At 42.7% G+C, this 25678-nt stretch overlaps 1 protein-coding gene across 1 annotated transcript in view; it reads right to left on the bottom strand.

Moving 5' to 3' along the window:
• Nucleotides 1-15773, bottom strand: part of DRAM1 (DNA damage regulated autophagy modulator 1) — a 39018-nt gene extending 23245 nt beyond the window's left edge. The window contains exon 1 of the mRNA XM_014835049.3: nt 14938-15773. Within this exon, the coding sequence (XP_014690535.1) occupies nt 14938-15068 (131 nt within the window). The 5' untranslated portion in view covers nt 15069-15773. The remainder of the gene's footprint in view (nt 1-14937) is intronic.
• Between the last annotated feature and the right edge of the window lie 9905 nt (nt 15774-25678).

Raw genomic sequence — 25678 nt, 5'->3', positions numbered from 1 at the left:
TGCAAGCCTCTTTTAAGTTTTTTTTTATTTGGCTCCACAAATAACTATAAAATTTATCTGCTCATCAACAAAATATTTCTGGGACACCTACTTATTATGTGTTAGACATAATCTGGGTCACAAATGTCCCATTCCATCAGGTTAGAATGGTCAATTTGTGATTTATTTCCATTAAGTGACAAAGCGGTGCCTAATTATATTTGGTGAAATTTTGCTCGAGAATATTTCAAGAAAACTCTCCAAGAAGCAAATGAAAATGTGGATATTTCTAAGAACTTTTAAGAATCATAATGGTTGCTTATTATTGTTAATAAAAATGAAAGTCTCTCTTACCTTAAAACATTCTTTTAAGGCTTTCAGTCTGAGCTAATACATGTTACATCGTAAATATTGCATCGCATCTTCTGCCTGATGTTAGAATCCAAATGAGCATAACACCAAGGAGGTACCAAGAGACCTTGTGAGCAGCCTCCTTTTATTTTTTATTTTTATGCTCAAACTAAACAATGTTATTGTGCAAAAGCAGAGCTGGTAGTATTTGGTTGGCATAGCTATGCTTGAGTGCCTGATTCAGGAAACTGGAGAATGAGTGAGAGGTGAAACCAGTTAACCTCCCAATCCGGCAGAAGCAGGCTTCCCACCCAACTCCCATCACATGATTCTGTACCATGTGCTTAAGCAATACAGTTCCAGCCCTGCCCCAGTCCCATTCACCTCCTCATTTGCCTCCTTGTAAATGAGACATTTCCTGGAAACTGCAGTGGGGCTAGGAACTATGGTTCATCTGTATGTGGCTTAGATGCGGTTGAGGCTGTTATGTGTACACAGTTGTTTCTAGGGTAGTTCGCACCTAGGAAATCAGTTTATGTCTGTATTTCTTGTATTCACTTTTTTTTTTTTTGAGGAAGATTAGCCCTGAGCTAACATCTGCCCCCAATCCTCCTCTATTTGCTGAGGAAGACTGGCCCTGAGCTAACATCTGTGCCCATCTCCCTCTACTTTATATGTGGGATGCCTGCCACAGCATGGCTTGACAAGCGGTGCATAGGTCCACACCTGGGAATCCGCAAACCCCGGACCACTGAAGCAGAACGTGCGAACTTAACGGCTGCCACACCAGGGTGGCCCCTACATTTTTACAAGCTAAGTTTATCATGGAAAATTCCAAGTTGTTTGTCTAACCCCCTTCTTCAACCTAATTTATGATAAGCCAGTGCATAATCATTTGATGCTCAAAAGAATGAAAATAGTACAAAGAAAATGTACATGATAATATAAGCTTGGTCGAATGCTGTCCTTTTAATCACTGGATACATGTGATTCCATTATTCCCAAGCCTGGAGTCACTCGGGGGACTGAGATGCTGACGAGATGCAAAATTATCTGTGTATCCAGACGGGTTTGTTACATTCCCCTAAAATCCCAGGCCCATTGCTTGGAAGATTAATCAGGACTTAGAACCTAAAACACTTAGGGACCGGCCCCATGGCCGAGTGGTTAAGTTCGCAGGGTTCGCAGGTTCAGATCCTGGGCGTGGACATGGCACTTCTCATCAAGCCATGCTGAGGCGGCATCCCACATGCCACAACTAGAAGGACCCACAACCAAAAATACACAACTATTTACCAGGGGGTTTGGGGAGAAAAAGGAAAAATAAAAAAATTTAAAAAAGAACCTAAAATACTTAATGCACCAGTAAAAGGAGACCATTACTTCCTTTATCTTCATGATATTTAAAAGGAATAAGTATAATAATAAAAAGTAATTACATTTTATTAGATACTTTTAATTATTAGGGCTAACTTTTTGGTAGCTTCACTTGATAGGATTATTCTAGAGTGTGAGGTACCATATAGCTCTATCAACTATTTTTAAACTTAAAAAGAAATTTCTACTCATAAATGCAAACAACTTGCTCTTTTCTCTCACTACCCACCAGCACTTTGCCCTCTCTGTCAATCTGAGTTCCTTCCTTGTTCCCTCATACAACATTTTAAAAGAACTGTTAAGCACCTCCTAAGAGTTGAGAACTGTGCCAAGTGAGAGGAATACAAAGATAATTCACTACCTTTAAAGTTTAATATCTAACAAAAGGTTCAAGGATTCATTGATTCAACACATAAGTACTAACTGCCTTCTATGTAACAGGCAATTCTGGAGGCATAGTGAATGCAGTGGCAAATAAAAGAGAAAAGCTACTCCTTCGTGGAACGTATATTTTCGTGAGGGGCAATACAAATAGTCTAGGAGTGATGAATGCTGTGAAGAAAAGGAAAGCTGGATAAGAGGACAGAGAGGGGTGAGCCGCCTACTTGGGACAGTCTAATCTGGGAAGGGTACTTGAACAGAGAGCTGAATGAAGTGGAATATTTGGGCCAGGAAAATTACAAGCAGAGGGAACAACAAAGTCAAAGGCCTTAAGGTGGCAATATGTTAGAGGAACTCCAAGGAAGCAGTTGTGGCTGGAGGAGGGAGTGGGCAAGGATGTGTGTGCATATGAGGGAGGGGTCACAGAGAGCCCGAAGCATGATGGGAAGCTGTTGAGGGCTGAAAGCAGGGAAGGGATAGCAAGTTGATAGATGTTTTTAAAAGATGTTGAGAAAAGACTAGAAGGGCAAGTGTGGGCCAGGGAGACCATTAGGAAGCTATTTCAGTATTTTGTCAAGAGATGACCATGGCTCAGACACGGGTGGTAATGAAGAGGGAGGTGAAAAGATGTCAGATGCTGGAAGTTTTTTGGAGGAATCTCTAGAAACCATCCCCACTTGGGCGACAGCTGCTAATATTACAAAACAAAAAAAAATTAACATTTCCTCAGCACTTACCCTTGGCCAGGCACATCTTATTTGGTCTTCATAACATCATAAGGAAAGTATTGGGGGCCGGCCCTGTGGCTGAGTGGTTAAGTTCACGCACTGCACTTTGGTGGCCCAGGCTTTCGCCCATTTGGATCCTGGGCACAGACATGGCACTGCTCACCAGGCCATGCTGAGGTGGTGTCCCGCATGTCACAACTAGAAGGACCCACAACTAAAATATACAACTATGTACTGGGGGGGATTTGGGGAGAAAAAGCAAACAAAAAGAAAAAAAAGGAAAGTACTTATTATCACCATCTTAAAGATGAAGAAACTGAGTCTTAGAAAAGTAACTTGCCCAAGGTCACATAGATTATAAATGGGGAAGCCAAGCCGTGCATCCAGAGCTATCTAATTTCAATGGACACAACTTAGGAATTCTTCTCTGCTGTGCTGTATTGCGATGCTTTTTATGATTACGTATCATTTCCATGTGAGTGTACAGTATTCTACATCTACAACCAGGCTCGCATCAGCTATTCCTTCTGGAGCCATTAGTTGTCCTCGGCATGTGAGAACTCTACAGCGCATGTTCTCGATGCAACGAAAAATACAATTACTGTCAGGTAAGGCGGACTGTTAAACGGGGCACTCTTCTTTTTTAAGTTGAAATTGAGCTTTTATATTTAAAAGTTGTCAGACCTGCATCAGTCAAGACTTTTGAGCAATACCCTACTGCTTTTTAAAAGTAGGAATAAGGAAAGAAGAAAAAAAACATTCACAATTTTATTTAATTCAGTGAAAAAAGAGAATTTTACATCAAACGACAATGGGAAATTTAAATTAAACAGAGGAGAAATTATATATTTACAATTGACTCAGAAGCCAAGCAACACTGTATCCATCACCTCAATTATTTTTTTTTTTTGTAAGGAAGATTAGCCCTCAGCTAACAGCTATGCCAATCTTCCTCTGTTTTGTGTGTGGGATGCTGCCACAGTATGGCTTAACAAGTGGTGTCTGGGTCTGCGCCTGGGATCCGAACCTGTGAACCCAGGACAGCCAAAGCAGAGCATGCGAACTTAACCACTATGCCAGCAGGCTGGCCCCCACCTCAATTAATTTTTGAGCTGCAAAAGTTTGAGATCTTCAATTTTCTTATTATGCTTCTCTTAGAATTAACTAATTTGGATAATGCTTTCTTGAAGAAAATATTAAACTACAAATTATCATTTCAAAGATGATACTTTTCTAGCTAAAAGCTGTAAATGGCATACCTGCCTTTTTGTCCTCATGACACTGTGATTTAGTGATACTATGAGGTAATAATCACTGAGTCGTAAACTGAAGCGTCATTAACATCATGCCAGAATGTGACTTTATACACAGAGACCTCATTATCTGATTATTTATTATCCCGGCCTCCACTGTTATGGTTGAACAGGGAAGCAAACGTCACCATTGTCTGAAATTCAAAGTAGTTAGTAATCAAGAAAGTTGGCTTAAGCAGGAAGTCATCAAAAATTACATGGACACATACACATCACAAACATATAAATGTACACACATTCATTTGCCTACCTGTTGAAGTAGGCCAAGGCACGTTACGTGTGTACAAGTCCACTGTATGTCTTTCTGGCATATAAACCACATCTACTCTGAATCATCTCATTTCCAGTTTTGGTTTCTTTAAAGTGGAGGGAAAATCTTAAAGACACTTTTGAAGCAATTTGAGTGCAGAATCCTTCTAGTTTTTTATCAGTTTCGTAAATCTCTACATTTGTCATAACCACTACTTGTTTTGACAACTGTCTCTTTTGAATCTTTCCAAAGCATCCAACTGAGTTTTCTTAAAAATTACAATTCTTGGGCCGGCCTGGTGGCCTAGTGGTTAAGTTCACGTGCTCCACTTTGGTGGCCCGGGGTTCACGGGTTCAGATCCTGGACATGGACCTACACACCGCTCATCAAGCCATGCTGTGGAAGCATCCACATACAAAATAGAGGAGGATTGGCATGGATGTTAGCTCAGGGCCAATCTTCCTCAAGCAAAAGGAGGAAGACTGGCAACAGGTGTTAGCTCAGGGCCAATCTTTCTCACCAAAAAAAAATATATATATACAATTCTCTTTTCACATTCACAGACCAATAGTTTATAGGTATATTGAGTTAAATCACACAATTTCAATAAAATAAACAACTGGCATAAACAGAGTTGGGGAAAAACACAGCTGGCATTTGATACATAGGATACAAAGAAACAAGTGAGAGAAGGCAGCAAACAGCCCGGAGAGTGGTCACCACTGGAAGAGGTTTTCAGGGACCATTGGCTTCAGTCAGTGTTCAGTCGGCCCTCCAAATCTGTGGTCCGGCATCCGCGCATTCGACCAACCACAGATGAAAGGCCTGATGGTTGCCTCTGTACTGAACATGCACAGATCTTTTTTTCTTGTCATTATTCCCTAAACAATACAGTATAACAACTATTTACATAGCATTTACATTCTATTGGTATTATAAGTAACCTAGAGATGATTTAAAGTGTATGAGAGAGATGTGCATAGGTTATATGCAAATACTCTGCCATTTTATTTAAGGGACTTGAGCATCTGAGGATTTTGGTATCCACAGGCTCCTGGAACCAATCCCCTGAGGATACCAAGGGACAACCATATTTTGCAGAGAATGAAAATGAAAATACTGAGAATGAGATTATCAGTTACCCAGGAAGTTAAGTTGAGGCTGGTTAAGAAAGCTTCTGTTATATTCACAAATAAACCTGTCACTTATAGGGACCGGCCTGGTGGCACAGCGCTTAAGTTCGCATGTTCTGCTTCTCGGCGGCCCGGGGTTCCTGGGTTCGGATCCCGGGTGCGGACATGGCACCACTTGTCAAGCCATGCTGTGGTAGGCATCCCACGTATATAGTAGAGGAAGATGGGCATGGATGTTAGCTCAGGGCCAATCTTCCTCAGCAAAAAGAGAGGATTTGCAGTAGTTAGCTCAGGGCTAATCTTCCTCAAAAAAAAAAACCTATCACTTATAAAATTAGCCCTCGACCAATTATCTTTTCCTATTTAACACTGGCATCTATCCAGATCAATGTGGATCGGTCCCTTGATAATACTTATAGCAAATGCTTACAGAGAACTTATTCTGTTTTTGGACCAGGGTATTAATGAGTCCTAAGAGAGTTCACATGTTAATGAGGGCGATGTTATTATTAACCCATAGAAAAGCAAAGAGAAGTCAAGCAATTCGTCCAAAGTCCTATAGCCGGGGCACATGGTGGAGCTGAATTCTATCCAGATCTCTGCTCCAAAACTTATCCACCACACTACGTTCCCTCTCAGTAGGATTATCAACTGTTGTAAATATTCAACAATACAAGCCAAACTGACTACAAAGTGAGGTTGCAAATCTTGTAAAACATGGAGAATTTCATGAAGCTGATAGAAATGGTGTTGGAGAACCACTGGAATCATAACCAGAGTTAATGAACGGTGAGCGCCGGCAGAAGAGAAGCTGACAAGATTACTAGAACAGGGATAATAAATAAAACAGGCCCATCTGATATGAATTATCTCGGTCAGCTGTCAACCAATATTTACTAAGCACTTACTGTGGTCTGGCACTGTCATAAATGCTGGGGATGCAGGAGTGAACAAACCCTAAATCTCTACCCTTGTGGAACTTACATTTTGTGTGAGAGACAGACAATAAACGAGATCAATATCCTTACACATAGATTAAAAACAATCACTGGGAGAATTGAAGTCATAAAACATTTCTGCAAAAACGAGCCTCTTCACATCCTCCTTCAATAGACAAATGTGAAATCAAGGACTTTACATCATTCAATCATAAAACCATATCGGAAAAAGTATGTACTCCTCCCTTAAAAAATCAGCACCCAACAAAGCCCAGAGTCAGTAAAAGGAGGGAAATAATAAAAATAAGAGCAGAAATAAACGATATTCAAACAAAAAAGACAGTAGAAAGGATCAATGAAACAAAGAGTTGGTTCTTCGAAAAAATTAACAAAATCGACAAACCTTTAGCCAGACTCACCAAGAAAAAAAGAGAAAAATCTCAAATAAATAAAATTAGGAATGAGAGAGGAGAAATCACAAGAGATACAAGGGATCATAAGAGAATACTGTGAAAAACTATATGCCAACAAATTGAACAACCTAGAAGAAATGGACAACTTCCTAGACTCCTACAACCTCCCCAAACTGAATCAGGAAGAAATGGAGAATCTGAATAGGCCAATCACAAGTAAGGAAATAGAAACAGTAACCAAAAACCTCCCCAAAAATAAGAGTCCAGGACCAGACGGCTTCTCTGGAGAATTCTACCAAACATTCAAAGAAGATTTAATACCTATCCTTCTCAAACTATTCCAGAAAATTGAGGAAGATGGAGTACTCCCTAACACATTCTATGAAGCCAACATCACTCTGATCCCCAAACCTGACAAGGACAACACAAAGGAGAACTACAGGCCGATATCACTGATGAACATAGATGCAAAAATCCTCAACAAAATTCTGGCAAACCGAATACAGCAATACATCAAAAAGATTATACACCACGATCAAGGGGGATTTATACCAGGGACACAGGGATGGTTCAACATCCACAAGTCAATCAACGTGATACACTACATCAACAAAATGAAAAACAAAAACCACATGATCATCTCAATAGATGCAGAGAAAGCATTCAACAAGATCCAACACCCATTTATGATAAAAACCCTCAATAAAATGGGTATAGAAGGAAAGTACCTCAAGATAATAAAGGCCATATATGACAAACCCACAGCCAACATCATACTCAATGGACAAAAACTGAAAGCCATCCCTCTGAGGACAGGAACAAGACAAGGGTGCCCACTTTCACCACTCCTATTCAACATAGTACTGGAGGTGTTGGCCAGAGCAATTCGGCAGGAAAAAGAAATAAAAGGAATCCAAATAGGTAACGAAGAAGTAAAACTCTCGCTGTTTGCAGACGACATGATCTTATATATAGAAAACACCAAAGAATCCATAGAAAAACTATTAGAAATAATCAACAACTACAGCAAAGTAGCAGGGTATAAAATCAACATACATAAATCAGTAGCATTTCTATACACTAACAATGAACTAACAGAAAAAGAACTCAAGAACTCAATCCCATTCACAATCGCAACAAAAAGAATAAAATACCTTGGGATAAACTTAACCAAGGAAGTGAAGGATTTATACAATGAAAACTACAAGACTTTCTTGAAAGAAATAGGCGATGACATAAAGAGATGGAAAAACATTCCTTGCACATGGATTGGAAGAATAAACATAGTTAAAATGTCCATACTACCTAAAGCAATATACAGATTCAACGCTATCCCAATCAGAATCCCAAGAACATTCTTCACAGAAATTGAACAAACAATCCTAAAATTCATATGGGGGAACAAAAGACCACGAATTGCTAAAGCAATCCTGAGCAAGAAAAACAAAGCCGGCGGAATCACAACCCCCGATTTCAAAACATACTACAAAGCTACAGTGATCAAAACAGCATGGTACTGGTACAAAAACAGGTCCACAGATCAATGGAACAGAATTGAAAGCCCAGAGATAAAACCACACATCTATGGACAGCTAATCTTCGACAAAGGAGCAGAGGGCCTACAATGGAGAAAAGAAAGTCTCTTCAACAAATGGTGCTGGGAAAACTGGACAGCCACATGCAAAAGATGGAAAATTGACCATTGTTTTTCACCACACACCAAAATAAACTCAAAATGGATCAAAGACCTAAAGATTAGGCCTGAAACAATCAGTCTTCTAGAAGAGAATATAGGCAGTACACTCTTTGACATCAGTTTCAAAAGAATCTTTTCGGACACTATAACTCCTCAGTTGAGGGAAACAATAGAAAGAATAAACAAATGGGACTTCATCAGACTAAAGAGCTTCTTCAAGGCAAGGGAAAACAGGATTGAAACAAAAAAACAGCTCACTAATTGGGAAAAAATATTTACAAGCCACTTATCCGACAAAGGGTTAATCTCCATAATATACAAAGAACTCACACGGCTTAACAACAAAAAAACAAACAACCCGATCAAAAAATGGGCAGAGGACATGAACAGACATTTCTCAAAAGAAGATATAAATATGGCCAATAGACACATGAAAAGATGTTCATCATCGCTAATCATCAGGGAAGTGCAAATCAAAACTACACTAAGATATCACCTCACACCCGTTAGATTGGCAAAAACATCCAAAACCAAGAGTGACAAATGTTGGAGAGGTTGTGGAGAAAAAGGAACCCTCATACACTGTTGGTGGGAATGCAAACTGGTACAGCCACTATGGAAAACAGTATGGAGATTTCTCAAAAAGTTAAAAATAGAAATACCCTATGACCCAGCCATCCCATTACTGGGTATCTATCCTAAGAACCTGAAATCAGCAATCCCAAGAGTCCCATGCACCCCTATGTTCCTTGCAGCTTTATTTACAATAGCCAAGACGTGGAACCAACCTACATGCCCAGAAACTGATGACTCGATAAAGAAGATATGGTATATATACACAATGGAATACTACTCAGCCATTAAAAAAGACAAAATTGGCCCATTCGCAGCAACGTGGATGGACTTCGAGGGTATTATGTTAAGCGAAATAAGCCAGTCAGAGAAAGACGAACTCTATATGACTCCACTCATAGGTGGAAGTTAGTATATTGATAAGGAGATCTGATCGGTGGTTACCAGGAAAAAGGGGGGGTGGGGGGAGGGCACAAAAGGGGAAGTGGTGTACCCACAACATGACTAACAATAATGTACAACTGAAATCTCACAAGGTTGTAATCTATCATAACATTAATAAAAAATAAAAAAAATAAAAACAATCAGCACCCGAATGATTTTAAGATTTTTGTTCATTGTAAGGATTTTATCTTTTCATTTTATTTTGTTCATTATAATGAATTTTGTTCACTATAAGAATTAACACGTAACTGTGATCCTAACCTAATGTTGTAATGTTAACTAAATGAAAGATAAAATAATTTCCCTAATTTTGTAGATTCATTTTTGGAGTTGGAGACCCAACCTCTCTGACTTTGTTTACTACACCCTTCTGGTCCTCCTTTAAAGATGCCTTAATTCTAGGTGACCCAGTTTTCTGCTACCAATCACTGAGCAGGGTTTGTGGTCATGAGGAGACACAATGGGAGTGGCCAAAGACCACAGTCTATCCGGTAAACAGTACTTGCACAAAAAATGAGACTAGGCTAATAATAAAAAGCAACCAGGATGCAGAATTGGCAAAGCTTTAAAAGTAAAAGTCCGCAGAATATTCTGGTAGCATGAGACACAAGCCAAAGAAGAAGACATAAAAGAGTGGCTGATCAACTGGGAGGAGCTGATGAGTAAAGTTGATTCAACATAGTCTGAGGGATTTGGTCACAGAGGAAAGACAAAAAGCTATAACAAATTAAGCGTGACTGTGGGGCCAGCCCAGTGGCGCAGTGGTTAAGTTCACAACGTTCTGCTTTGGCTGCCCGGGGTACACCAATTTGGATCCTGGGTGCAGTCCTACGCACTGCTTGTCAGGCCAAGATCTGGCAGGCGTCCCACACATAACATCCCACATATAAAGGAGAGAAAGATGGGCATGGATGTTAGCTCAGGGCCAGGCTTCCTCAGCAAAAAGAGGAGGATTGGCGGCAAATGTTAGCTCAGGGCTAATCTTCATCAAAAAATAAATAAATGAATAAATAAATAAATTTTAAAAAATTAAAAGAAAAAATTAAGCATGATTGTGCTCAAGAATTTTGGTGTGGCCTGGTAAAAATCTAAACTACTCCTTTGAGGTTGAATTTTATTTGTCCTTGGTTTTGACATTCTTGCATTAATGGTTTCATAATACAGAAACATCACACTATGATATTCCAACTTGTCAAATTTAGTGGCTGTTTGAATCTCATGTTTCTAATTTAATTTTCTGATAGGAAACACATCCATTTTGCTAAAAAATAAATATATACAAAAAGGTATACTAGGTTTGCAAGATGTTGCCTTTGGGAGAAAATGAGTAAGAGATATATGGGATCTTTCTGTATTATTTTTTATAACTGTATGTAAATCTACAATTATCTCAAAATAAAAAGATTATGGGGCTGGTCCGGTGACGCAGCGGTTAAGTGCCCACGTTGCACTTCGGTGGCCTGGGGTTCACAGGTTTGGATCCCGGGTGCAGACATGGCACAGCTTGGCAAGCCATGCTGTGGCAGGCGTCCCACATATAAAGTAGAGGAAGATGGGCACAGATGTCAGCTCAGGGCCAGTCTTCCTCAGCAAAAAGAGGAGGATTGGCAGCAGATGTTAGCTCAGGGCTAATCTTTCTCAAAAAAAAAAGATTATTTTTAAAAATCATAGCAGGAAGTCTTATGCCCATCCTTATTTCCCATCTGCTAAGGTCTAGCTGACCATGACCTCCTCCCTCCACCCCCTATCCCCGCTAACGGAAGCATATTTTGTTCTACATTTTGCTTTTTTCCATGTAACAGTGTATCAGAGATTTTTCCATATCAATGTATTAAAGAGCGTATTCTATGTATAGAGAGCTTTCATTTGAAGTATTCTTTGGATAAACCATATTTATGTAGCCAGTCCTCTATGGATGGACATTTGTATTGTTTCCAAACTTTTGTTATTAAAAGCAATGCTATGAGTAACCTTGTAGATATATATTTTTGTCATTGTGATAGATGATGCCAAAGTCCCTTCATACAGACTGAATCAGTTTACATTCCCATCAGCAACGCATTAAAGCTTGTCTCCCCAAAGTCTCACCAACAGAGCGTGCTATCAAGCATTTGGGTTTCTGCCAATCCAGGAGATGAAAAATGGCATCAGTGAGTTTTAATTTGAATTTTTATTCCATTCATGATGTTGAGCATCTTTCCATATGTCTAAGAGCTATTTGCCCATTTATCCAATATACTGATGAATTGCAATGTTACCAGAAAATATCTGATAAGGAAGCTGAGTTTGCATGTCATACTGGAGAGAGGTCCTCTTAGGGTTTCAGCTCTTTTTTTTTTTTTTTTTTTGAGGAAGATTAGCTCTGAGCTAACATCTGCTGCCAATCCTCATCTTTTTGCTGAGGAAGACTGGCCCTGAGATGACATCCGTGCCCATCTTCCTCTACTTTATATGTGGGACACCTACCACAGCATGGCTTGCCAAGCGGGGCCATGTCCCCACCCGGATCCGAACCAATAAACCCCGGGCCGCCAAAGCAGAACGTGCGCAGTTAACCACTGCGCCACCAGGCCGGCCCCTCCGGCTCTTATTTAAAACACAATGGCTCTTAAAGTGTTCGACATTGTTAAAAAAACATCAGAACATCAGATTGTTTCAAGTCATTGAGTCAAAGGGGGCTTATCCTAAATATGTCCAAATCACTGACCAACCACCAATGACCTCATCAAGCCTTCCCTAAAGGGATCTGCCCTGTCCAAGGGGGAAGAATAACAATACCCATGGTGAGTGCCCAGGCAATATTCCTTCAACAAGTATTGAGAGCCTTCATGGATCTTACGTTCCAGCGAGGGAAGACAGATAATCAACAGAATAAATAGGTAAATTGTATGGTTTGTTAGAAGGTGATGGGCAGGGGTGGTGGGGGGGGGGCTGGTCTTGTAGCAGGTAAGTTCATGCACTCCGCTTCGGCAGCCGGAGACCCCAGTAGAGATCCCTGATGCGGACCTACACACCACTCAGCAAGCCAGGCTGTGGCGGGATCCCACATACAAAATATGGCCACAGATGTCAGCTCAGCGACAATCTTCCTCAAGCAAAAAGAGGAAGATTGGATTGGCAACAGATGTTAGCTCAGAGCCAATCTTCTTCAACAAAAAACAAAAAGAACGTGATGGGTGCTATGGTGAATAATAAGACTAGATATGGTGGATCAGGAGGCTTAGGGTGTGATTTTAAATAGTGTGATCAGAGCAGACCTCACCAAGATAATACCTGAACAAAGGAGGAGGTGAGGGGAGAAAGCCTGGCCATATCTGGAGGAAGAACATTCTGGCAGAGGAACAGCCAATGTAAGGGCCATGAGGAGGTGGTGGCCTGACGTGTTCAAGACACAGGAAGGAGGCCAGCATGGTTAGAGGTATCTGGAGGGAGGTAGGGAGGCCAAGAGAGCAGAGATGAGTTACAGGAGATAAGGCCAAAAATCTCTGGGTCAAATGGATAAATCCGGCATTACTCCCATCACTTCCTGACACCTCGTTCTTGTCTACATCTTGCCCTACCCCAGTGACTTAATTTTCTACGAGGGGCAGAGGCAATCCAGTGCCCCAGCCGCTCCCTGAGCAGAGAGAGCAGACAACCTACAAGCCTCAGACACATGGGCAAGCAATATGTTTGTTGTTTGTAGGCTAACGGCTCCTGGCAACAAGAGGATAATCTCATGCCTTTTTCTCCTATAATTAATTCTTCTCTTCCTGAAGCCTTCTTTTCTTTGTTAAATTTAAAACCCTTTCTTTGGAATGTCTGTAATTTGAGCATCTCGCAAGCAGTTCGTCTTCTCAGCTCATTTCCCGATTTCTGAATGCCTTCCATTTCAAGTTCACCCTGGGATGATATTAATCACAACTACATCAGACACCTCTACACAGACTCAAACCCTGCCTCTCAGCACCTGGGCAACACATATCAAATATTATCTGTCCCTGAACTTCAGATCCGGGACAAACACAGTTATAATTTTCTCAATAAAAAGCATTACCACGAGAGAAGCTCTTCCTTTCCACTCAAGTCTAAGAGGATCTATCCTGCTTCAGAACCGAGAGAAGGGAGGCAATGGCACTTTGGACTGAAATGAGCCATGAGAAACCAAGCCCAGGTTTCTGCAGGAGCACAAGGCCTGATGGGAAAATCCTGGATGCATGGAACCCCTCTTCTTCTGCGGGCAAAACCACCACCATTACTATAGATTTGCTTCTGTGCACTATTCTTCATATTGCTCTCTTCCTTGCATCTTTAAACTCTACTCCCTCACATTCATTCCCCCTTCCTCATCCACAAAAAACATTAGAGAACATAGCTCACCAGGCTGAACGGCTGCAGGAGGGAGAGGCCCTGCAGTCTCTATAATCTCTACAATCACAAAGTAGTCACAAACCTTGGGTGTCACCCACTTTATCCTCTCACCGACCAATACAGGTCCAGGGTGGGTCACACTACTTGGATAAGAATAGATTGTTCTAATGTTTAAGGAACGCCCGTTACCATGGGCAAGCACAGAGCTGGGAGCCATATGAAGAGAATCTGGACACATGTCCTGGGCACTGATGAAGTGCTCCTCAGAAAGGAGGAGGCCGAAACTCATGAAAAAGGAAACGGTATAATGACAACACAAGAGGTCACAAGTTGTTGACAATCTGAGGGCTCTGACTTTGGGGGCACGGTACCCAGAGAGATCTTGGGCATCTCCATCCAGAAGAGCTTAAGCCAGATTCCCAAAGATCTGGAGGGAGCATAGTGTTGCTTTTGCTATGGGACGGATCTCGGTGTGAATTCTGCTCCCATCATTTCCTAGCTATGACATCAGTGTCACATTGATGATATTTCAACATCTGCTTAAACTAGTTTCCTTAAACAAAAAGTGAGCCAGACATCCACTTCACGAAGATGTTGGGAAGCGGAAGCGAAATATGTGAGCTGTTTTAGCACACACCTGGATCTGCCTCTCACACACTCAATAAGTGGCATCCATCAGAACCCATCCTTGTTTCAATATCGCCAAAGAAGCGTCTTCCAGAGATTCTGTCCCATGCCCCGTCTTAAAGTTCTACACTCTATCCTGAACCCCTCCTGCTGCCACTCTGTTCAGTGTCCAGTGTTGAGGGGAAAGTCACAACTGCTCAGCTCTGTACCCGCTGCCTCCCTGTACATCCCAGGGCTGCCAGGAGCATCCTCTCCTCATCGTCAGATCTCGGTCTTTCCACAAGACGCCCCAGCTGGGTCTGGACCCCTTCCCTTTGCATCCGCAGCGCTGCCCTGGGGTGCCTCTGCCTGGTCCCCAGTCCTGCTGCCCACCGTGCCCCTCACCTGATGTAGGGGAGGAAGGGGTTGACGTGCCCGGAGAGCACCGCGACCACGTAGGAGATGATGAAGGCGGCGGACGACCAGGTCACCAGGAGGAAGGGGACGAAGGCCATTCCCCTCAGGAAGCACAGCATCGCGCCGCCGCCGGGAGGCGCTGCGCTCAGCGGGGCCAGGGCGCGGGGCTGCTCCGGGCCGCCGGAGGCGGGGGCCGCGCACGTGCTGGCCCGCCAGGCGGCGGTCAGGGCGCGCACGGCCACGGGCGGCCGGACGGGAGGCTCCGCGACGGCAGGGCAGGCCTGGCCGCAGGCAGGGAGCGCGGAGAGCGGAGCGGGGCGGCGGGCGGAGAGCGGAGCGGGGCGGCGGGCGGGCGGAGAGCGGAGCGGGGCGGCGGGCGGCGGGCGGCGGGCGGCGGGCGGCGGGCGGGCCGGGTGGGTGGGGCGCGGGCGGCCCGGGCTTGTTGCGAAATGAGTGAAGTCACAAAGCGGCGGCCCGATCGGCTTGGAGGCGCGCGGCGACCTCCCCGCGGACGCGACGCCGGGGCTACTGGGCTGCTGTGGCCGGGCTCCTTTCGCTTTTGGTTCGGACTCTCCGGGGTGGGAGGGTCGGCGCGGACAGGCTGCGCGGGGGGCGCCGGCGGGGATGCCTGCCCTGGCCGTCCCAGCGCGCCCGGCCGCCCCGCTCTTGCACAACTCCGGAGCAACAGATGGAGTCCTCCGGCCACTCCTTCCCTCGGGGTTTCCGGGGTACCAGGCCTTGAACCCCGAGAACTTCCCCTCCGAGGTCCCGCCGCCCGCGCGTCGCGGGGGAGAGGGTGGCCACCGTGTGGTGACATCCACCGCATCCTGCCGCGCTGTTTCTGCTCCTGCTGCAGGGGTGGGGACAGAGTGTCAGGTGACTTTCCCCAGGCCACGAGGCACTGATGTGACGCCCACCTAGACACTGTCCCCCTCAAAACCAAGTGTGTGTAGGGGCGTGTGGGGGCGGGATGGGACGAGCTCGAGCGGAGCCTGGACGGCTCCGTGCGCTGCCCACACTTCTGCTTTCCGCCAGAGCCGACCTGGAGAATTTGTTTCCTAGAAATTAGATTTCGCTATCTCCTCTCACGGATCAGGGTTAGCCGGGGCTAGAAGCCATGACCTAAGATGAGTAATGGTGACGTGATACGTTTCAAACCCTGCCAAAGAGGTTTGTGTTCAGGAGGCGCCTGCAAGCGTAGCGATTTTGAGGTGTAGTTTAGGGATTCTGAGCCCAGGTATGTGGCCGAGGTCATTGCATTCATTTCAGCCGTATAAACGTTTCTTGGGTACCACACCCTGCGGGGGGGAGGACAGGATACAAAGATTAAATAGTTCCATGGGGTCCAGGAGACTGACATATCAAAATAAAATAAAATGGTATGCAATATTAAATAGGAAAAGATAAAAAAATAAAATAGAGTTATGCACAGAGCTGAAAGGCAGCGGCCGGCGCGCAGAGGAAGAACCACGGACGTTTCCCTGGCAAGCGATGTTACAGCTTTAAAAGTACGTGATTGCTCACCGGGTAAAGAAAGGCGAGACTAGCGTTCCAGGCCGAGGAAACAGCGGAAACAGCAAGAGAAAATGCATAAACAAGTGAAATTGCTTGTTTTTCCGGAAAAACAAGTGAACTTGTTTTCTGGAAAAGAACTCGATTTCTGGAGAAACAAGTGGAATTGCTTGTTTTTCTGGAACTAGAAAAGCATTCAAATAAGTATAAGGCAGAGAATGGAGAGGTGGGCACAGAGGCCGTGTCTCCAGAGCCTTGCTAAGAATCTTGGGGTTTTGGTTTTGTTTTCACTTGGGCTGTGAGGAGAGTGTAGGAACGTGGACGGACTTGTCTTTCGGGAGATCTTTGTGGCTGGGGGGGAGCGACTCCCACACTGAATAAAGGGGGAGCTTCCAGGCTTTTAAAACACCACCAAAGCAGCCATCCATGGCGGTCCATTGCACATCTCCACCTAGGTTTGTAAGCTCTGAAAACCGCTCTCTTCCCTGGTTTTCCTTCCTTTTCCCCACGCCCTCCCTTTTCCTTTTTGCCTACTCTACTACTGATTCATCTGATTTTAAAAACCTTCCCTGCGGCAGAGGAGTTATGACATTAAGTGGAATTCACCTGATCATCTTATCTTTTGCTGACGTAATTAATTCCCTTAAGCAACCCAACTGGCTAATCACTTTTACCACAAACATAATTACAAGAATTGTCTGGCTATAATGGCAATAGGTATTTCGTAGTTTAAAATATGTATCATGGATATATTTAAAGCATGTATATAACTATAACTATAACTAACCGAACATATGTACATATGGTGTCATACAGCCCTGAGAAGCACAGAGTTGCTTTCCCTTCTAAAAGCATTCAGTACCATAGATTGTATAACGTTCTCTGTTTGGAATAGTAAAGTTTTTATGGTAAGAAATGCAGGGGCTGGTCCCCTGGTGCAGTGGTTAAGTTCACGTGCTCCACTTTGGCAGCGTGGGGTTTGCTGGTTCGGATCCTGGGCACCAACCTAGCACTGCTCATCAAGCCATGCTGAGGCAGCGTCCCACAAAGAAGAACTGGAAGGACCTACAACTAGGATATACAACTATGTACTAGGGGGCTTTGGGAAGAAAAAAAGAAAAGAAAGAGGAAGATTGGTAATGGATGTCAACTCCGGGCCAATCTTCCTCACCAAAAAAGAAAAGAAAAGAAAAGAAAATTTTAAAATCCCACATACCTTAAAAACAATAGAAATGCAAAAGTCCTAGAAAACAACCTTACTGGTGAAGGAAACCAGAATATGTCACCCCAAAATATACCTCTCTGACATAAGAATTATTTTGAGCTGAAGGCAATTAAGAAGCAGGAAAGGCTCTCTCTTCTTCTTTTAAAGGCACGATATAAATTCCCCTTACCGGAGATGACTAGACTCTCAGCCCACAGAGAGCACCAGAGGAATCTACAAACAAATCTTACTCCATTAGTTTCCTCCCATATATTTACCTTCCCAGTTTCCCACGCTTGGAAGCCTTTTACATTTTCCTTTGTCCTGTCATTTCTGTACAAATTTATTGTTCCTTTGTTAGAATGCTATATACACAAGCCACCTCTTTGACTTATTCATCCCTGAGTTTCTCCCATGTATATATGAGATATACATATTAATAAACGTTTGTTTTTCTCTTGTTAATCTGCTTTTTGTTAACAGAGACCCAGCTGAGAATCTAGAAGAGTACAAGAAAAAATATTTTTCCTCCCCTGCACTGGGTACCTTTAAGATATATAGTAAAGAGGCTGGCCCGGTGGCGCAGCGGTTAAGTTCCCACGTTCTGCTTCTCGGCGGCCCGGGGTTCACCAGTTTGGATCCCAGGTGTGGACATGGCACCACTTGACACGCCATGCTGTGGTAGGCGTCCCACACATAAAGTAGAGGAAGATGGGCACGGATGTCAGCTCAGGGCCAGGCTTTGTCAGCAAAAAAGAGGAGGACTGGCAATAGTTAGCTCAGGGCTAGTCTTCCTCAAAAAAAAACCCAAAAAAGATATATAGTAAAAATTGTGCTTCTTCCCTTGAAATGATTCCTGACTTTCTCTCTGTCAAAGGAAGTTAGACTGACTCAAAGTAAGGGTCTCAATGGACTGTCCTTTTGAGGATGAAGTCATTCTTCCTTGGTGGCCACCATGCATTGAAAGGCGGAATATCAGCCCCTCTTTATGGGTGAGGAAGCTGAGGCTCAAGGTCACGCAGCTAAGGAACAGAGATGCAGAATTGAATCCAGGCCTATCGGAATCAAAAGCCTGCAGCCCTAACCATTGGGAGGAACTGTCTTACTCTTCTAATACCTCAAACTCCAGCATTACAGGAGGAAACTCCTTAAAAATATATGTAGCTATCATTTATTTTTGTGTTTTTGTATATGTGTATGTATTTGTGCATGGATATATTTATGCAATTTGAAAAACTTGCACTATATTATATAACAAATAATTGAGAAGCATCCATAATTTCCTACCAAGTCAACTTTCTCAGTTTCTTAGTTTCTGTTTGGTTCTTACTCATAGGAATATTCAAGATCAAATTATAGTTACAAATTTGTAGCTTGATTATCTTTTTGTTTGTTTGTTTGTTTGTTTGTTTTGTGAGGAAGAGTGGCCCTGAGCTAACATCTGTGCCAATCTTCCTCTGTTTTTCATGTGGGATGCCCCCATACCGTGGCTTGACAAGTGGTGCTAAGTCTGTACCCAGTATCGGAACCTGTGAACCCTGGGCCACCAAAATGGAGCATGCGAACTTAACTACTCCGCTGGGCCGGCCCCAAGTAGCTCGATTGTCTTTATGTATTAAGTATCTACTCCATGCTGTTACAGTCTTCGAGTTACCACTTTTAATTACTCTATATTAACCCACCAAATTAATGAACTATAATTTACTTCACTGCCCCAATGCTAAACATTTATGCTTATCTAGTTATTTCTCTATTTTAATTTATTTATTTATTTTTATTTTATTTATTTTTTTAAAAGATTTTATTTTTCCTTTTTCTCCTCCAAAGCCCCCTGGTACACAGTTGTATATGTTTTAGTTGTGGGTCCTTCTAGTTGTGGCCTGTGGGATGCTGCCTCAGCATGGCCTGATGAGTGGTGCCATGTATGCGCCCAGGATCCAAACCGGTGAAACCCTGGGCTGCTGAAGCAGAGCGCGCGAACTTAACCACTCGGCCACAGGGCCAGCCCCTGGTTTTTTTTGTTTTTGTTTTTGTTGTTTTGAGGAAGATTAGCCTTGAGCTAACATCTGCCACCAATCCTCCTCTTTTTGCTGAGGAAGATTGGCCCTGAGCTAACATGTGGTGATCGTCCTCTATTTTGTATGTGGGATGCCGCCACAACATGGCTTGATGAACAGTGTGTAGGTCTGCACCTGGGACCTGAACCCACAAACCTGGAGCCACTGAAGTGGACCATGCAAACTTAACCACCACACCACTGAGTCAGCCCTGGGCCCCCAAAGCAGAGCACACTGAACTTAACCAGTACGCCACAGGGCCGGCCGCTCCGTTTCTGTATTGTTAGTCTTACCTAGTACTGTAGCCATAAAATACTACTCAAGATTTTAACTTATACTTCCTTTTAAAGCTATCAGTTCTTTATTGCATTGTTGTGATAGAGATCACTAGTTACCCGATGCAGCATCCATTTCCCCTTCCTCTTTGGTAATAAATCCCTAATTTAGAGTGGGGCACATTCTGTCCCATACAAAAAGATAAGCTTTCTTAGCTTCTCTTGCAGGTAGGGGTGGCCATGTGACTTGGTTCTGGCCTATGGCACATAATAAGAAGTGTTATGTGATATAAGAAGGATGCATAAGGGAAGCTGGCTTGCAACATGATGGGATGGCTGCACCCCAGCAGCCATCTTGGAGTATGCAGTCACCAACCTTGAAGAGAGAAGCCATAAGTGAGGATAGTAGAGCAAAAAAGATGGGTGCCGTAGTCCCTGCTGACATTGTGGAGCTACTGAGGCAGCCCTGGATTGCTTACCTCTGAGCTTCTTTTATGTGAAAGAGAAATAAACTTCCATCTTACTTAAACACTATTATTTGGGGAGTTTTCTCTTACGTGTAGCCACAATTAATACTTCCTATATTAGTTGATTTACCACATCCCCATTATGATGTCTCTAAATCTCAGGTGCTCGGTTGTTCAATGGGTTATATTCCTAGAAAACTGAGTATAAATTCATCTTTCTAAATAACACCAACTTTGAAGTATATAATGAATCCTCTCGTAAATTACCCCATAACGTATCCCTTCTGTAAATCTGGATTTGCATATGCTAAATTTGCTTAAGACACTTGAGTGTTTCTTCTACCAGGTCATGATAATTTTACAAACTCAAACTCTGGTCTCTTTGTTCCCCTCTTAAAGTGTGTTTTTACATCCTTAGAGTTTCTACTTTAAGGCAACACATATCCTGGATTGATTACTAGACCCTGTATTTGAAAAATTATTTTTAGAAATAATTTTAGGTCTTGAATGATATCGCCTTTCTGTGGAGAGAATTTTGTTTATTTCTTGCCAGCCCTGGGGAAACTTGCTATTCAGCATCATCTGGACCCCATTTTAGGGCTTGAGGTTTTCTGCACCACTCAGCTACCTTGAAGCCAGACTTGCGGTATATATGAGTGCTGATTATTTCTTATTCTCCTTTACTTCCATCCCACGGCCTTGGCCTCCAAGGCTTATTCCCCTAGACCATACCTAGAAAGTATTTGAAGGCCCTGCTCAGTGGCATCTCCTGACTAGCAGACACCCCCAGGCAAAAACAGCCCCAGAGCTGGGCTCACGCCTCTGGATTTCTGTTCTCTTTAGAGATCTTGGCCCAAAAACTCCTCATTCAGTTGTCTCAGTTTCCTAGTCCAATAGGATTAGAAGCAGAAGCCGGGGCATTGCATTAGGTCCATTTCTTTTATTAAGAATAAATTGTCATCTTTCTTGCAAAAGCACCTTTTAAAAATTCACAGTTCCGTAGCTTGGTCACTTTTCATTACTTAACTCTTTCACATCAGATAAAAAAGTATAAAAATTAGCATTGATAATTCCATTTCTCTCAAGTCGTTACTTATTCTATATACTTTTATTCACAGGCAGTAAAAATTTCAATTTCTCTATTCTAAAAGTTGCAGGGGCTGGCCTGGTGGCTTAGCGGTTAAGTGCACACCTTCCACTTTGGTGGCCTGAGGTCCGCTATTTCGGATCCCAGATGTGGACATGGCACCGCTTGGCAAGCCATGCTGTGATAGGCGTCCCACATATAAAGTAGAGGAAGATGGGCACGGATGTTAGCTCAGGGCCAGTCTTCCTCAGCAAAAAAGAGGAGGCTTGGCAGATGTTAGCTCAGGGCTGATCTTCCTAAAAAAAATAAATAAATAAAAGTTGCAGTACCCCCTCTCCTTGAATGTAAAATGAACTTAGCAACTTGTTCCAGAAGACGAGAGTAGGGGAAGGGAAATAAAATATTCTTACAGAGGAGAAATCTGTCAGACACCACTTTAACCAGAGGGTCAAAGTTAACATCATCAGTAATAAATTGATATTCTGTATATTGATATAATATGATATCATAATATGATGTGATGAGAAGGTACTTTACCTCTGTAGTATTTTCCCCAAAACCCCTTCCCCCCAGTCTAACCAGGAGAAAACAAGACAAATGCAAATTGAGGGCCATTCTACAATATACCTGATTAGTACTTTCAAAGGTGTCAAGGTTGGGGCTGGCCCCGTGGCCGAGTGGTTGAGTTCGCGCGCTCTGCTGCAGGTGGCCCAGTGTTTCGTTGGTTCAAATCCTGGGTGCGGACATGGCACTGCTCATCAAACCACACTGAGGCAGCGTCCCACATGCCACAACTGGAAAGACCCACAACGAAGAATATACAACTATGTACTGGGGGGCTTTGGGGAGAAAAAGGAAAAAATAAAATCTTAAAAAAAAAAATGTGTCAAGGTCATGAAAAACAAGGAAAGACTGAGAAACTATCACAGACTAGAGGGACCAAAGGAGACTTGATGTCTAAATTCAATCTGGTATCCAAGTTTGGATCCTAAAACAGAAGAAGGACCTAGTGGGAAAAGTAGTGAAATTAGAATAAAGCCTATAGCTTAGTTAATGGTAATGTGTCAATGTTAATTTCTTAGTTTTGACAAGTGTACCATGGTTATGTAAGATGTTAATATTAGGGAAAACTGGGTCAAGTGTGTGGGAATGCTCTATGCTATCTCTGCAGCTTTTCTATAAATCTAAAATTATTCCAAATATTGTTTAAAGTTATAGTAATTTAATTACCAGTACTCAGTGTTAAGGTCTCATATTTAAAATCTCACATTTCATTAGTCACCTTATGACAATGTTATGAGGTTCTAAATTATACTGTAGAAGCAGAAAACATACATTGTGGCAGGAATGATTAGATGTGCAAATGGAATGAAAGATCCCTGCTCCTTTTCCATTGTGTAGCTCTTACTAGGAAGGGGCTTCACAGGCAGGGACTTCATTTCCTTCTGGCGGGATCAGAGGACTAGTTCTCGCCAAGCGAAGACGTGAGTCCCTTCCCAGGCCGGATTGTGAAAAAGTGGGTGTGCTTTCTTTACTTTCTCTATTCTCCCATCAGCTGGCTGGATGCCAGCGCCTACCATGACCTTGGAAGTCACATGTTGTGGATACAATGTCAACCTAGGTCCCTGAACAGCTTTGTGAAGCAAAGCGCTCGACCCAAACCCCACACCCAGCCATTAAGAGACACTCCTTTGGATCTTTACATAAATACAAAACTGAAGCCCTCGAGATTTCTGTGTTTATCTGCCACGGCGGCTCACATTACCTTAACTAAAAAATACATCTATTTAATTTGAGTCCCCCACCTTGTCTAACTCATCTGGACTAGTGAACATTACATGGTATTTCTAGATTCCCAGAGAGGGTCAGGCAGATAACAGACACTGCTATGAACAGCAAACAAATAGAGAAGAACTAAAGTGAATAAAAATTATGGTAATTCAAAACATTTAGAATTAAGTCAAAATATATTTTTCAATGAACGGCGTGGTCACAGGGAGCATTACACCAAGTGGCATGTCCCTATGCTTCCCCTTTCAAGCCTTTTGAAACAGTCAAGGAAATTTATCTGAGTGAATATGTATAATCATTGCTACAAGAAAAAGGACGCACGTACTAACGTGTATCACCTCTTTAAAAGGCACCGTGCATAAGTTCTACTTTCCCTTTTATGATCAGGAAGAAACTTAAAATATGCTCTTGAGGTTAGGAGCTGGGTAGAATCTCTTCCCTGTATTCCTGGTTCTGGCAAAGGGACACTGTCGCAATGGGGATGTCAAGACCTGGGTGTTGGTCACCATGTGAACGTCCCTCTGCATACGTGTGTGTGTGTGTGTTTATTATGGCAGGGGCCCCTAAGCTGTGAATGGATTCTGGGCCCCATTCCCAGGAGTGGAAGAAGTCGCCTGACTGTATACAAAGGCAGGAAATGTCAACGTGTTCTCCATATGTTTTGAAATAGGACAGAGGTTACATGGCAAGTCAGATTTTTTTGATGCCTAAACTATACTCACTTGTACATAATTAACCTTTTTTGTGTGTGCAAGGAAGATTGACTCTGAGCTAATATCTGTACCAGTCTTCCTCTATTTTACATTGGACACCACCACAGTGTGGCTTGATGAGTGGTGCTTGGTCCACACCTGGGATCTGAACCTGTGAACCCTGGGCCGCCTAAGCAGAGTGTGTGAACTTAACCACTATACCACCAAGCCAGCCCATAATTAACCTTTTAAGATATATTGTTTGTTTTCTTTTTAGATTGTTCATCAGGCAAACTTTCTTCTAGGTATTCTCCTAGAGTGTAAGCTCTTGGAGGGCAAGACTTCCCTCCTGCTTTGTTCACTGCTATATTCCCAGGCTTAGAGCAGTGCTTAATAAATTTTTGCTGAATATAGTTACCCCAGCAATCACCTTCTTCGGGAAGTCTTCCCTAAAGCCCCCAAGTTCTCACCTCTGTGCTATTTTTCTCTGCCTCTGGAAGCATCCTGGCCTACTGCTATTATATATTTCACAATGTTAACCTGTCAGCCTACTCACTAGACTCTAAACTCCTTGTGAAATCAGTTTGGAAGAATTCCTTCCTCTTCTATTTTTTGAAAGAATTTGAGAAGGATTGGTATTAATTTTCCTTGAATGTTTGGTAGAATTCACCCGTGAAGCCATCTGGGCCTGGACTTTTGTTTGTTGGGAGTTCTTTCTTTTCTTGGTGAAGAAGATTGGCCCTGGGCTAGGATCTGTTGCTTCCTCTTTTTTATATGTGGGATGCCGCCACAGCACGGCTTCATCAGCAATGAGTGGGTCTGCACCCGGGATCTGAAGCCATGAAGCCCGGGCCACCAAAGTCGAGCACTTGAACTTAACCACTACATCACCAGGCCAGCCCTGGGAGGTTTCTGATAATTGATTCAATCTCATTAATGGTAATTGATCTGTTCAGATTTTCTGTTTCATCATGATTCAGTCTTGGTGGGTTGTATGTTTCTAGGAATTTATCCATTTCTTCTAGATTGTCCAATTTGTTAGTGTATAACTGTTCATAGTAGTCCCTTATGATTCTTTGTGTTTCTGTGGTATCAGTTGTATCATCTCCTTCATTTCTCTTTTTTTGAGTCCTATCTCTTTTTTTCTTCGTGAGTTTAGCTAAAGGTTAGTCAATTTTGTTTATCTTTTCAAAGAACCAGCTCTTAGTTTCATTGATCATTTCTATTGTCTTTTTAGTCCCTATTTCATTTATTTCTCTTCTAATCTTTGTTATTTCCTTCTTTCTACTGACTTTGGGCTTTGTTGGTTCTTCTTTTCTAGTTCTTTAAAGTGTAAAGTTAGGTTGTTTATTTGAGACTTTTCTTGTTTCTTGAGGTAGGCATTTATCACTACAAATTTCCCTGTTAAAACTGCTTTTGCTGCATCCCATAGATTTTGGTATGTTACATCCATTTTCATTTGTCTCAAGGTATTTTTTAATTTCTCTTTTGATTTCTTCTTTGATCCATTGGTTGTTCAGTAGCATGTTATTTAATCTCCACATATTTGTGAGTTTTCTGGTTTTCTTTGTGTAATTAAATTCTAGTTTCATACCATTGTGGTCAGAAAAGATGCTTGATATGATTTCAGTTCTCTTAAATTTA

The sequence above is a fragment of the Equus asinus genome, chromosome 4, assembly GCF_041296235.1.
Source record: "Equus asinus isolate D_3611 breed Donkey chromosome 4, EquAss-T2T_v2, whole genome shotgun sequence".
Taxonomy (NCBI): Eukaryota; Metazoa; Chordata; class Mammalia; order Perissodactyla; family Equidae; genus Equus; species Equus asinus.
The sequence above is the reverse complement of the archived record's forward strand: the minus strand, read 5'-3'. Positions and strand labels throughout refer to the sequence as shown.